The sequence below is a fragment of the Mandrillus leucophaeus genome, unplaced genomic scaffold (assembly GCF_000951045.1).
Source record: "Mandrillus leucophaeus isolate KB7577 unplaced genomic scaffold, Mleu.le_1.0 Scaffold68, whole genome shotgun sequence".
NCBI classification, from domain to species: domain Eukaryota; kingdom Metazoa; phylum Chordata; class Mammalia; order Primates; family Cercopithecidae; genus Mandrillus; species Mandrillus leucophaeus.
This window is the reverse complement of record NW_012107363.1, coordinates 2,630,211-2,645,135: the sequence shown is the minus strand read 5'-3', so window position 1 is coordinate 2,645,135 and position 14,925 is coordinate 2,630,211. Positions and strand designations below refer to the sequence as shown.

Here is a 14,925-nt window from a genome sequence, read left to right as displayed (position 1 = left end):
GGAGAGTTCTCTTGATTGGGTCATCGCTAAGCATACTTTCCGGAGAGTTCATTATCCTTTAGGCTCGGTAACTTCTGGCTGTTCCTTGTTTGCTGCTAAGTTGGCTGGTTTTTCTAAAAATCGGTCTGTTGTTTCTACACTTTTAGAAGAAGGCAAGACATGAACTTAATTGTCTTTTTCGTAACTGTAGACCTCAACTCATTCCCAAGGGTGAAAGGGCTGCTAGAACATAGTTTACTTTTTCCGTTTAAAAGCAGAAGGCCTGGGTTCACGTTTCAGTCCAAGCCTGTGATCCTGGATGACTCTTGTAGTCTTTGAGCCTCATGCTTCCTTTTCTCGGAGTAAGACTAATGTCTTATGTGCCCATCTCCAAGTGGCTGGGAGGTCCAGTGAGATGGTGGATGTGAGAAGCCTTTGTAAATTTGGAGCAGGCCTGACTTTTCATGGCTTTATCCTAGCACCTGCTATGTAAATATAGATAATTTTTAAAAAGTGCCTGGCATAGAGTAGAGCTCACAACATATTTGTCGAATGAGTGAAATCAAAGGTAGTTTTCCCATTTATAACTAATTGACTCATTAAATCTTTACTTCATTATTCACTGAACTTGATGTTCCAGCAAGTGGCCGAGCCCTGAGGGCTGTGTGGTCCTCCACGCCACTATGAGAATCTTTCTGAAATAAAGCTAGGGTGATGTCCATGGCCCCTCCAGAACCCCTCAGTTTACGTTGGATCGTAGCACAGCACGCGATCTGCGGTCTGGCCTCTGCCTGTCTTCTCATTTCATGTTCCATTGTTTCCTTCCACATACCCTTGTTCTAGCCATGCTCACTGTTTTAAAAACCCTGTTGTTGTAAAATCTATTTACCAGAAAGTATATAAAATATGAGTATATGGTCAATGATTTATTATAAAGAAGCCATGTGTGTAACCACCATGCAGGTCAGGGGTAGAACCCTGTCGGCCCCAGAAGCCCCCAGCCCCTTCCTAGCACAGCCAAGGGTAACCATGGACTTGGCTCTGTGGCCTCGCTCACGTCCTATCCAGAAGCTGAGAGGGACCCACTGCGCCTTGGCAGCATCTGATGCTTGTCAGTGCCTTCACTCACCGCATTTCTCCTTCTCAGACTTTTTCCTCTGGTTGGCAACAGCTTGTCTCGAGGCCTGGCTCTAAAGTGACATCTTCTCTGCCTGTGCCCCTGCGTGTGCTGCCCCTCGTTCCCGGCTCCATGACAGCTTGCATTTTGCCCTAGGCTGTAAAGCTCTCGCCCCTCCACCCCCGTCCAGCAGAGCTTTGGCAGCAAGGGGAGCGTTTTTCCCCCGGGCCCCCAGTATCCACTTGACATGTGGGACTTGAATGAAAATTGGAATGTAAGTAGCCACCTGGCTGCCGTGTGAAGCGGGGGTGCTGGGTGGGTGTAGGTGCTGATGGGTGTGTGGGGTGAGTTGGAGGGGGATGTGGAGCCAGTGAGAATGCCCCACCTGTGGGCGGAGGGGTGATGTGAAGCAGGGGGAGAATTGGGGAAGAGACCTGTGACCCAGACCAGGGCGTTCTGTTCGCCTCCAACCTTTGAGTCAGCCCTCATCGCATCCCTCATGGCCTCTGAGCTGCTCCTGTTTCTTACCTCGTCCCTTCTTCAGCCCATTCCTAGTGCCGTTGCCAAAGTTACCTCTTCAATCTCCTTAGTTTTTGCTTAAAATCCTTCCTGGACTTAAAAAAAAGAAAAAAAAAAGAGAGTCTTGTTCTGTTGCCCAGGCTGGAGTGCAGTGGCAGGATCCAGCTCACTGCAGCCTCGGACTCCTGGGCTCAGATGATCCTCCTGCCTCAGCCTCTTGAGTAGCTGGGACCACAGGCGGGCCCTGCCATGCCCGGCTAGCTTTTTACTCTTTATAGAGATGGAGTCTCGCTATGTTGCCCAGGCTTGGTCTTGAAATCCTGGGCTCAAGCGATCCGCCCGCCTTGGCCTCCTAAAGTGCTGGGATTACAGGTGTGAGCCACCACACCTGGCCTCCTGGATGACTTTTCATTGTGGAAAATTCAACTTAAACTTTAAATCTTTCTGTTCCTCCCTGTTCATATTGAATCTTTGCAAGGAAATTATAAAACAAACATGATTACTGAGTACAACTTAAACTCCAGTTTCCAGCAAGTAAAGATATGAGTTCTCTTCTGTGTAGACTCTGCGCTTTTTGGCACTTGTGCTGCATTGCACAGCCAACTGCATTGGCCATTGTTCTCCTTATCTCCCATTCATTTATCATTTAGGTGTTCATCCCTGAAGTATGTTTTGAAAAAGAAACGTGTTCCAGATGATTCTGGGGGCTGAGGGGAATTCAGAGATGAATCAGATCCTGTCTCAGGGAGCTTATCACCCAGCACAGCTGAAAGTAATGAGAGGAAAGACGGTCGCCGGTATTTAGGAAGCACTTTTACTATGCCATTCACCCTACCGAGGGCTTTGCCAGTGTATTTTAAATACATTTAACAGCGCTTCCTTCTACAGTTACTTGGGTACTTGCCCTGTGCCAGGTACTTTGTTAGGTGCTGGGGAGATCACCTCCAACAAGATGGTCTCCTTTTCTTCAGGGGGCTTACAGCCTGCAGTGGGGGTCAGTGTTGAGGTGCGCTGCCATCTGCTCTGTGGGGGGCCATGTGGAGACTCAGACTCGGGGCTTCCACAGCAGAAGCTCGTCAGTCCTGGAGTCCGGGTTAGACCGCCAGCACGGTTGGGTTCTGGTGAGGCCTCTTCCTGGCTTTCAGATGGCTAAATTCTCACTGTGTCCTCACATGGTGGGGACAGAGGTCTCTCTCTCTTCTTATAAGACCACCAGACCTGTGGGATTAGGACCCCACCCTTAAGACCTCATTTAACTTTAGTAGCCTCCTAAAAGCCCTATCTCTACATACAGTCATTGAGGTTAGAGCTGCAACACTTGAATTTCGGGGGGGACACAGGTCAGTCCATAGCACCCAGCTTTGGTGATTCAGGGAGGGTTTGCTGGAGGAGATATCAGGAAGTTAAACCCCGAAAGATGAGAGCACTTACCAGGCAAAGGCAGGAGGGCAAGTGGATGGACAGGAAGCTTGCTAGAGGGCGTGGCACATGCAGAGACCCTGAGGTGACAGAGGGGCGATATGTTTGGGAAGCTGTCAGTCACAGCAGTATCCATGCCAGTGTGTCACAGAGTGAGATGGGCTTCATTAGAAGGACAGGCGTACATTTCTGTGAAAGTTCCAAGGATGCCCCAGAAGGGAGAGGTGGCCGTTGGTGGCATCTTGAGTGTCAGGGATGTTGTGCGTGTGGGGATGCCAGCAGGGAGAGGCAGATTGCAGCCTCAGGAGGACTTTGACATAAAGGTATGGACGCAGGAGGGCCAGGGACCTCCATGGGCAAGAGTTCCGTGTGGCGGAACACACTGCAGAGTGAGGATGGCGCTCGTCCGGCAAGAATGTGGCGAGGAGTCCGTGTCAAGCCAGTGTCGGGTCAGCGTAGGGTCCGGTCCATGTGAAACAGTCTGGAAACAGTTTTTATAAACACAGGATTTGTAGGCACTTCAACTTTTCGTTGAGTTTCCACTGCCCAAGTCTTAGCATTGTGTTTTTGTTATTATTGTTTTTTCCTTTAAGGAACAGAAGTCCCTTTTTCATTCAGTTACTTGGTGATTAAAAACATGATGATGTGCTCTTGGGCCCAGGGGTAAACTTCAAGGTAAAAAAGTCCTTTTACCAATGTATGTTTACTTTTTACAGATTATGATTCTGATGCGATGAGCAGCTCTTACGAATCGTATGATGAAGAGGAGGAGGATGGGAAGGGGAAGAAAACCCGGCACCAGTGGCCCTCCGAGGAGGCCTCCATGGACCTGGTCAAGGACGCCAAAATCTGCGCCTTCTTGTTGCGGAAGAAGCGGTTCGGCCAGTGGACCAAGTTGCTCTGCGTCATCAAAGACACCAAACTGCTGGTAAGACATTTGGAATCGCTTGCATTTTTGTACTCAAAAGCCATGGAGTTTATGTCCAGTCACCATTAACATCAGCTGTGTAGGAAGGGCAGCGCTCAGACCTCAGCCAGGTACCCTGAGCTCGCCGCAGTCCCACGCCGGGGGCCCCCACACACTGTCAGGGAGCACTCACCCGTGTTGTGTGTTCAAGGTTGCTGGTTTCCCAGCTCCAGAAGCAGCCAGCAGACAAAATCATTCCCATTCCTGGGCAGTGCCTGTGGTTTGCGTCTGTGGAAATGCACAAGATTTTAACTTGCCAGGAGTTGCAAGATGGATTTTCTCATTTGTAATGAGTCAGTGGATTCCTCAAAGCCAGCTCATAGAAGTGGGACGGGGAGCAGCCAGGAAAGGAAATTCTTTTGGAAAGCTTGGGGCCAATTTTTTTTTTTTTAATCTGAGAGGCAGAACAGGAAGACAAGTAAGGAACAGAGAAGCAGGGAAGGGGAGAACCTGGACCTTGCTGTGGGGTTATTCCAGTGGAGGCCCCAGCAGGGAGGCTGCAGCCCAGGAGGACGCTGTGTGGCATCCCTCCCTCCTCCCTCCTCCCCACTCCCTGTCCACCTTCCTTTTTTTCCTCCTGCCCTTTTTTAGAAACTATGGCTGGTTATTGGAATTATGAACTTTAAGAGTATGTTTTTGCCTTTTGTTCTTCCCTCAGATTAACCTTGGGGGAGACATTGCTGAAAATTACATCATTAATTAGAAAACGAGAATTTATGTTTCTGTAGAGCACTCTGTGGAACAGATAATCCTTTTTTTTTTTTTGGTAAATCCAGGCTTCGTCTTTGAATTGTGGGAATCTTTTTTTTTTTAGACTAAGTTCCTAGGATATTATATATTTTTTAATGTTTTTGTTCAGTTTTTTAAACAGAGTATATATTTTTTCCACAAGTGTGGCCTGAATTTCTCCCAGATTTAGAACGTGCCAAAAATGATGCCATGGGGAATATTAAAAAATGAGAAAAAGAAGATTAATGTGGTCCTTATTTACAGTCTGATATAATGACTACAAGATGTGGATATATTATATAAATGTTTTAGAAATGCATAATCAACTTTCATTTAAAAGAGAAGCTTCCAAATCCAGTGAGGGAAGCTTCGTGCTTGTGCGTAGGGATTAACGGTTTGGGGCTCTGAGTCCCTGGTCCCTCTCCCCTGCCCTCCTCTCCCTCATACCCTGACTTCTTCCCCTCTCCCCTGCTTTGTCTTCCATTTGGGCTCCTACCAGCTTTCCCCCTTCAAAACCAGGATGATAATACCTACGACTTAGAGTAGTTGTGAATATTTAAGAAGAAATTAGTGGACAAGCAAGTGAAAGCACTGTCTTTGGTCAAATGCAGAATCAAAGTTATTTTTATGATGAAGCTTTTTTCCTTTCAAAAATGACCTGTCATTCAGGGCCCAGATGACCCCCATTGGCATAAAAAATAATGAACAGTGATAAAAGCAAATGCTTTCCAAGTTTAAACAGCACAGAAAAGAAAAAGCCGTTCTTCCCCTAAATGTTCCCAGTCTGTCTTCCCACAAGTTACCGCCATTAACAGCTTTTTTTATATCTCCTTCTGGAACTTGTTCCTTCTGTGCTCAGGTAGCTCTGGGGTGGGTACTGTGATGTACCCAGATTCCCGCTTCAGGACTGAAGGTTGCATTTCCTTGGCAGGGCTGGTGAACCCACCTCGGGGACTGTCTGCATTGAAGAGGGGCCTAGAGCCCAAGGCCAAGCTCCCTCCCCAGGGGTCTGCATTCACTGTGTGTGCGGGAGGTACAGACCCAGACTCACTGGGCAGCTCTGATGGGGCCTTCCAGCCCCAGAGCTCTCATGGTGGTATCCATCCCTGAGGCCACTCAAACTGGGCATCTTTGCCCACCCCACTCCTCCCTCTCCTTGCTCCTGGTGGTGTGTTCAGGACGCCGGTCCATTAACCTCCTGCATGCTGCTGTCTGCTGTAGAGGCGGCTTCCCAGGAAATCCAGCCTGCTGGGACTGCCAGATTGCAGCTTGTCCTATTGCTGATAGTATATCTCTTGTGAGACATTTAACTTAAGGGGGAATATGTTATAAAGTTCCCTTTCTGAAATAAGCGTTTGTCCTCCTATTGCTGATAGCGTATCTCTTGTGAGACATTTAACTTAAGAATATGTTATAAAGTTGCCTTTCTGAAATAAGTGTTCGAGATGGTGGGCATGCTAATTACCCTGATCTGATTGCTATACATTTTATGTATCAAAACATCACTCTGTACCCCATGAATACGTACAGTTATTATATGTCGATTACAAAGGTTTACACAATTCAAAATAAAAAAATAAAATTCCCTTTCTGATTCCTTCCATTGTACGATTAGTTGCCTTTCACCTTTCTTTTTATATGTACTCAAAATGTAAAACATCTCAAATGGTAAACATTCATAAAAATCTGAGGTTAGTTGAGGTATTTTTTTTCTCCCTTTTCAGATCAGTTGAGTTTTTAAAAAGGAAATATATTTCTTATCTGTGTACTTCAAAGTACTGGATTTAGAACAGCAAAAGGGAAGGCCAGGCGCTGTGGCTCACCTGTAATCCCAGCACTTTGGGATGCTGAGGCAGGCGGATCATGAGGTCAGGAGTTTGAGACCAGCCTGGCCAATCTGGTGAAACCCTGTCTCTACTAAAAATATAAAAATTAGCCAGGTGTGGTGGTGCACGCCTGTAGTCCCAGTTACTCAGGAGGCTGAGGCAGGAGAATTGCTTGAACCCGGGAGGCGGAGGTTGCAGTGAGCCAAGATCGTGCCACTGAACTCCAGTCTAGGCAACAGAGTGAGACTCCATCTCAACAAACAAACAAAAAAACAAAACACACACACACGAAACAAACCAGGAAAGGACTCTAGAAATCCCTTCTGAAAATAGCTGTCTATTCATTCCTTCCTTCATCAGTGAATGTTTAGAGTCAAGATGCAGGCTCTGCACGAGCACAGTTGGGGCTGCAGTCCTGGTCTGTCGCTTTTCAGGTTGCCTGACTCTTCAGGCAGGTGACTTAACCAGCTGCACCTGGTTTCATAATCTGCAGAATGAGCCACCGTGCCGACTGAGGTGCTTGAAATGCCTCATATGATGTTGAAACTCAGCACTTGGTAGCAGATGTTATTGTTGCTGATAACTTAATTCAATAAAATAATAATAACTGCAAAACACATTTTGCAAATGAGGAAACAGACTCAGGAAGTTTAAGAAACTCCCTGGGCCAGGCACGGTGGCTCACGCCTGTAATCCCAGCACTTTGGGAGCCTGAGGTGGGTGGATCACGAGGTCAGGAGATCGAGACCATTCTGGCTAGCACGGTGAAACCCCGTTTCTACTAAAAATACAAAAAATTATCTGGGCGTGGTGGCGTCGCCTGTAGTCCCAGCTACTCGGGAGGCTGAGGCAGGAGAATGGCGTGAACCCAGGAGGCGGAGCTTGCAGTGAGCCGAGATTGTGCCACTGCACTCTAGGACCCAGATCTGCCCTCTTGGACTGTTAGGAGGTATGCTTTGGCCCCAAGTAGTACAGGTAAACAAACGGGGGTAGGGAAAGCTTTGGGCAAGGATTTGATTCTCAGTTTTACAGATAAAGATTAAGCAAGACCCATTTGAGTTAAGTCTCAGTTCTAATCTTACCAATTGCAATCTTTAGAGTGAATGTCCGTTGTGTAGATGGATCAGCTTTGTACACTATATATTGATATTATCCTCTTACTAAAATAATTTATGTCTTTCAGAAAGAAGATGAGATAGGCAGATACCAAGCAATATCAGTTATTCAATAAAGTACCCGAATGATTATATTATCTCTCATTAGGGCTGTGGAGTTGCAACAAATCTAATAGTATATTTTATATATTATTCACATAAATATAAATGTATTTTACATATACATCTAAATAAACATGTTAAATATAGATTTATGTGTGCGTGTTGGGTGTTTTGTTTTGTTTTGTTTGTCTGAGACAGAGTCTCTCTGTCTCCCAGGCTGGAGTGCAGTGGTGCTGTTATGGCTCACTACAGCCTCGGGCTCCCAGGCTCAAGGGATCCTCCTGCCTCAGCCTCTCAAGCAGCTGGGAGTACAGGACCGCGCCACCATGCCTGGCTGATTTTTTGTGTTTTTGGTATAGATGGGGTTTCTTCATGTGGCCTAGGCTGATCTCGAATCCCTGGACTCAAGTGATCCACCTGCCTCAGCCTCCCAAAGTGTTGGGATTACAGGCGTGAGCCATCGTGCCCAGCCTATGTTTTTAGTTATGTAACTACATTCCTGTAATTCAATGGAGAAGCTCCACTGGATCATAAGTGTATCAGAGGAGGGACTTTTGGTGTTTGTTGAATCCAGCGTTAGATGCTCAGTAAGCTTTTGTGAGTCAGTGAATGGGTGTACTTCTTCACGCTTGGAGGCGAAGTGTCGGTGAAGAGCACTGTGTGTGTGAACTTGCTCATCTGCAGATTCAGACCTTCCGATGCCGTGCCTGCACTCATGTTTTCATGATGCTAGAGTTTCTTCAGCATTTCTGTTTGAACTCCCTTATAATATCAGTTGATTTGTTGTGTTGAATGCAGTGCTATAAAAGTTCCAAGGACCAGCAGCCTCAGATGGAACTGCCGCTGCAAGGCTGCAACATTACGTACATCCCAAAAGACAGCAAAAAGAAGAAGCACGAGCTGAAGATAACTCAGCAGGGCACGGACCCGCTGGTGCTTGCCGTCCAGAGCAAGGAGCAGGCCGAGCAGTGGCTGAAGGTAGGTTGTCTGCTGTGTTTCGCAGCCATTTCAGTACCACGTGCCTTTCTGAGATCCATTTTAATTTTAATTTTAATTTTGTTCAAGCATAGGCAAGATGGATTAACCCAAAGAGTTTCGTCTTTAATAGCTAAATATTCGGATGATGTGGAGGTTAAGCAGAAACCCGTGTCACTTTCACTCTTATATTTAAAAGGCAGTTTGTCTCTGTAGGCTGCTTCTACGACTTTCTCTTTTACTTTTATTTTCTACAGCGTCACTTTATTGTGTCTGCATATGGATTCTTTTAAAATTTGATTCTACTTGGGATTGGCTGGGCTTCTTTCTAAGTTTTGGGAAAAATTTTCAGCCATTTTCTTAAAATACGGCTTTTCCCCATTTCTCCTTCTTCCCTGAGACTACATTTAAATATATGTTAGACTTTCTCACTATATTTACTTCTATTCTCTTTTGTATTTACCAACCTTTTTTCTTTGTTGAAACAAGGCTTGGCTCTGTTGCCCAGGCTGGAATGCGGTGGTATGATCTCGGTTCACTGCAACCTCTGCCTCCCGGGTTCAATCGATCGTCCCACCTCAGCCTCCCAAGTTAGGTTGGATTACATGCCACCATGCCTAGCTAATTTTTGTATCTTTTCTAGAGACAGCATTTCTGTATGTGGCCCAGGCTGGTCTCGAACTCATGAGCTCAAGCGATCCGCCCACCTTGGCCTCCCAAAGTGCTGGGATTACAAGTGTGAGCCATCATGTCCAGCCCTACCATTCTTTTTTCTTCTTTAGCCTGGTTTATTTTTCTTGTTACTTTCCAGCCCATTATTTCTCTCTTTGGCTGCTTCTAATCTGCCATTAAATTTGTTCCTGTTCTCTGGGTTCTTAATTTTGGTGATGGTAGTTGTCTTAGTCTACTTGGATTGCTCTGATGAATATGATAAACTGAGTGGCTTGTATACAACAAATGTATTTCTCACAGTTCTGGAGGCTGGGAAGTCCAAGATCAAGGGACTGTTCCATTCAGTGTCTGGCGAGGGCCTGCTTCCTGGTCCACAGATGGCACCTTCCATCTGTGTCCTCGTGGTGGAAGGGACAAGGCAGGTCTCTAGGGCCTCTTTTATAAGGGCACCAATCCCATTCGTGGGGGCTCTGCCCTCATGACCTATCACTTCCCAGAGGTTCTGCCTCGTAACACCATCCTCTTAAGGGTTAGGATTTCAGGATATGAATTTGGGGGAACACATTCCGTCCATGGCAGTAGTGTGCAGTCCTGGAATCTCTAATCTTTTTGGTTTTTGTTTTAGAGTTCGTTTTGGCTTTTATCTAGAATTTGCAGTTGTTTCTTCTTCAAGCTGGAAATACTATTTGTGCAGTGTTAAATTTCTTTTAGAAACGTTGACTTTTGTCTTCATGAATGTCATCAGCATGGTGGTTTGACAGTGGTTTTGGTGGAGTTTGAACCTGGTTCTGTTGTCTGTTGTGCTGTTCTTGTTCAGGTCATGTTTGGCATCCTTGTGCCAGGTTATCGCAAGTTCACGCTAGGCATTATATTAGGGGAAAAATTATTGAAATAATTTTTTTATAACAGCGTTATTGAGGTATAATTCACATACTGTAAATTCACCCTTTTCAAGTCCAATTCAATGTTTTGTTTTTTTTTTTTTTTTGTATATTCACTGAGTTGTGCAACCATCACCATAATCTAGATTCTGAATTTCATCGCTCCCAAAAGAACATTGTACTGGCTGGGCGCAGCAGCTCATGCCTGTAATCCTAGCCCTTTGGGAGCCAAGGTAGGCTGATTGCTTGAGCCTGGGAGTTTGAGACCAGCCTAGACAACATGCAGAAACCCTGTCTCTACTAAAAGATACAGAAAATCAGCTGGGCATGGTGGCACGTGCCTGTAGTCCCAGCTACTTGGGGGACTGAGGTGGGAGAATCACCTGAGCCTGGGAGGTTGAGGCTGCAGTGAGCTGTGACTACACCACTGTACTCCAGCCTGGGTGATAGGAGTGAGACCCTGTCTCAAAAACAAATAATGCCGTACCCATTAGCAGTCACTGCCCTTTTGCCACCACCCCTGTCCATCTTAGGCAGCCACTTATCTGCTTCCTGTCTCCGTAGAGCTGCCTGTTGTCAGCATTTCACAGAAGTGGCTCTTACAGTGCATGGACTTTTGTGCCTGGCTTCTTTCACTTAGCGTCGTGGTTTCAAGGTCCGTCCATGTGGAAGCAGATTTCAGTTCTTCCTTGCTCTTTATTGCTTCTTGAGTCATATGTAAGAAATGATTACTTGATCCAGGGTCCTGAAGGTTTACATGTATACTTTATTCTGAGAAGTTTACAGTGTTAGCTCTTATATTTAGACTTTTGATCCACTTGAATTTAATTTTTTGCCTATAGTGTGAGGTAGGGGTCCAACTTCATTCTTTTTCCTGTGGGTCCCCAGTTGTTCCTATGGAAATAACTTCATTCCTAGAACTCTGCTTTCCACTACCAAGGAGCATTTTCCCTTGCCTCTCCCACATGCGTGGGGGTGTTAGCACTCCAGAATCCGTTTATTCTAAATTCAGGGTTTGAGGTTTTCAGAGCCACCCAGGTAACTTTAAGGCAGCCCGCGGCCCATTCAAAGGTAGGTTTCTATTTCTTTCAGTTCACTCTTAACTCCAAGTTACATTCCGTTGGGGTCTCCGTCCTGCTTGTGGGTGTTTTGCCAGGGACCCCGTCCTTGGCATGCCCTGGACCACAACTTGGATCTCTCTTCCCACTGAGCCATTGGAGGTTCTCCCTTGCCCCTCAGCTGCCCCCTTGGGATGGCAAGGCAGCCCCAGCCACCAGGCTTCCCTTCTGAATTTCCATCTTCTTCTGGATTTCGGCGCAGGCATTGCTCACTATCAGGCATTTGGGTTGGTTCCACATTTTTGCAGTTGTGGATTGTGCTGTTATAAACATGTGTGTGCAAGTGTGTTTTTCATATAATGCCTTCTTTTACTCTGGATAGATACCAAGTAGTGGGATTGCTGAATCGAATGGTGCTTCTACTTTTAGTTCTTTTAAGAAACCTCCAGGTCGGGTGCGGTGGCTCATACCTGTAATCTCAGCACTTTGGGAGGCTGAGGCAGGCAGATCACAAGGTCAGGAGATCGAGACCATCCTGGCTAACATGGTGAAACCCTGTCTCTACTAAAAATACAAAAATTAGCCAGGTGTGGTGGCGGGCACCTATAGTCCCAGCTGCTTGGGTGACTGAGGCAGGAGAATCGCTTGAACCCGAGAGGAGGAGGTTGCAGTGCCACTGCACTCTGGCCTGGGTGACAGGGGGAGACTCCATCTCAAAAAAAAAAGAAAAGACATCTCCACTCTGTTTTCCATAGTGGTTGTACTAGTTTACATTCCCACCAGCAGTGTAGAAGTGTTCCCTGCTCACCACATGTACACCAGCATCTATTATTTTTTGATTCTGGTTGTTCTTGCAGGAATAAGGTCGTATCACATTGTGGTTTTGATTTGCTTTCCCTGATCATTAGTGATATTGAGCATTTTTTTGTATGTTTGTTTTGGCCATTTGTATAACTTCTTTTGAGAATTGTCTGTTCATGTCCTTAGCCCACTTTTGATGGGATTGTTTGGTTTCTTCTTGCTAATTTGAGTTTGTTGTAGATTCTGGATATTGGTCCTTTATCGGATGTATCAATGGTGAAGATTTTCTCTCACTCTGTGGGTTGTCTGTTTACTCAGCTGACTGGTTTTGCCATGGAAAAGCTCTTTAGTTTAATTAAGTCCCAGTTAATCGCATTTGCTTTTGGGTTCTTGGTCATGAAATCCTTGCCTAAGCCGATGTCTAGAAGGGTTTTTCTGATGTTATTTTCCAGAATTTTTATAGTTTCAGGTCTTGGGTTTAAGTCCGTCATCCATCTTGAGGTGATTTTTGTACAAGGTGAGACATGAGGATCCAGTCTTATTCTCCTACATGAGGCTAACCAATGATCTCAGCACCATTTGTTGTACAGGGTGTCCTTGCCCCGCTTTATGTTTTTGTTTGCTTTGTTGAAGGTCAGTTGTATTTGGGTTTATTTCTGGGTTCTCTATTCTGTTCCCTTGGCCTATGTGCCTATTTTTATACCAGTACCATGCTGTTTTGGTGACTATGGCCTTATATTATAGTTTGAAATCAGATGAGATGTGATGCCTTCTTTTGTTTGTTCTTTTTGCTTAGTCTTGCTTTGGCTATGCGGGCTTTTTTTTTTTTTTTCATATGAATTTTAGGATTTTTTTCCAGTTCTGTGAAGAATGATGGTTATCTTGCTTTTCTAATTGTCTTCTTCAGGAAGATTGCCCCAACCCACCTAGTCCATCATTGCCAGCAAGTACCTGTTGTGAGAAAAGGGCTCAGGAGTGGGGTGGCGAAACACTTCATAGCAGTGGGTCTTATACCACTCAGGTCTCCCTCCATCAACCTTCAGTCACTTTCGCTGTCATCCGCAGGAAAGCATGTGGTTCAGACCCCATGATAAGACCAGTAGCTGCCACCGCTGTCTGCGAGCTGCTCAGGACACACACATGCTTTCTTTTTCATGTTGGCAGTGACTGTGGCTCTTCCCACATCTGTATCATATGGGAGATTGAGAAGAGCTTTTTTCCCCTCTGGACGATCCTTCTGGAAGTCCTGCAATCGGGAGTTTTTACTGTCGAGTTTTCTTAGCCTTCCCAGCATAGAGCTTTAATATGTTATACGTCAGCCACCACCATTACCAATTTCACTAAAGCCCTTTACACTCACAAGGAACTTCTCTGCCATCATTGTCTCTTAATCTCAGAACAGGCGTGTGTAGTTTCATTTGTCAACTGACAGCCTGAGTCTCAGGTGGGCTAAGTGCTACCATGATCGATAAGTGATCAAGCAGGGGGTCCAAGTCAGATTTTCCTGGCTTCACATTTCATTCTCATTGTGTTGGGCCATCTGACAGTTTGCCATTCCCTCTTTTATTCCACATTTCTGTGACCATAGTGCCATCCCTTCCGTAAGTCGGGAGCGGCAATTATGGAATTCAGTGCGAAGCTTTCTGTATGATTCTGTTTTCTTCACCTGATCCCAGCTTTTGGTCACCTGTACCCATCCTTCTGCATTCCGTGCTTAGCTGTTCCTCAGTGGAAACCCAAGAAAGGCTGCTCTGAAACTTCAGCTTTCTTCTTTTTCTCCTCTGTCCTTACAGTTAGTTAAGTATTTCCTGCCCACTGAAGAGCAGCTCCCTTCTTGCTGGTGCTGGTCTAACATGAAGTCATCTGGAGTGTCACTGGGAGAGGGCGTAGAGCCGACAGTGCACTGACAAACAGACCGGTAAAAACAAAAGTTTCTCAAGATGTCAGATGCTGATGGAGTGAAATAATCTTCTGTCACGTTTCACCAGATGGGAGCTACTTATAGATCAGAGGCACTTAGCTAATTATAGAATGATGACTCTATTTATGAACGGAAGTAATTGCAAGTTTTTTTTTTTTTTTTTTTTTTTAGCATTTGCTGATTTTTCTTAAAAGGAAAGTAAATAATACAGGGTGTAAAGTATCTTTTCTAAAGAGTTTAAATTGTTCAGTTACTCTGTTTTTCATGTCTATGCTGTTACTTCCATTACATATAATGGTGCAGGAACCTAAGAAGTCTTGATTAGAAAGGAAAGTCAGATGACAAAACTAGTTTCAAGCAGTTACAGAATTATCTTAGGCTAGCAGAGATCTGAGATGGACTAGTGTCGTTTCGTCCAGATACTGTCATTAGATCAGAAACACTTGGAGATGTAAACAACGTAGATTTCCAGTGATTCAGATTCATTAGGGACTTCAGAATATTTTTTCCCTTTTTATTTTGTATCATTTTTATATCCTCTTAAGGTCTAAAGTGCTGCAGATAGAATTGAAACATGCCTCCCCTAGTTAAGTCTCTCCCTCTTCCCAAAGGCGACTTTTATCTGAATTTGATCTTTATTATTATGTTGGTATGCTTTAAAAAAAATACTTTCACTTCTGTAATCCCAGTGCTTTGGGAGGGCGAGGCAGGAGGATCACTTGAGGCCAGTTCACGACCAGCCTGGGAAAAAATAGCAAGATGCCATCTCTATAAAACATTAAAAAATTAGCCAAGCATGGTGGCACAGCCTGTAGTCCCAGCTGCTTGGGAGGCTGAGGCAGGA

At 45.3% G+C, this 14,925-nt stretch overlaps 1 protein-coding gene across 2 annotated transcripts in view; it reads left to right on the top strand.

The window, feature by feature from the left end:
* AFAP1 (actin filament associated protein 1) overlaps nt 1-14,925 on the top strand; it is a 137,083-nt gene that overhangs the window by 32,667 nt on the left and 89,491 nt on the right. For both annotated transcript variants that reach the window (XM_012002172.1, XM_012002171.1), the window contains 2 exons: nt 3,751-3,962; nt 8,572-8,751. In XM_012002172.1, the coding sequence (XP_011857562.1) occupies nt 3,751-3,962; nt 8,572-8,751 (392 nt within the window). The remainder of the gene's footprint in view (nt 1-3,750; nt 3,963-8,571; nt 8,752-14,925) is intronic.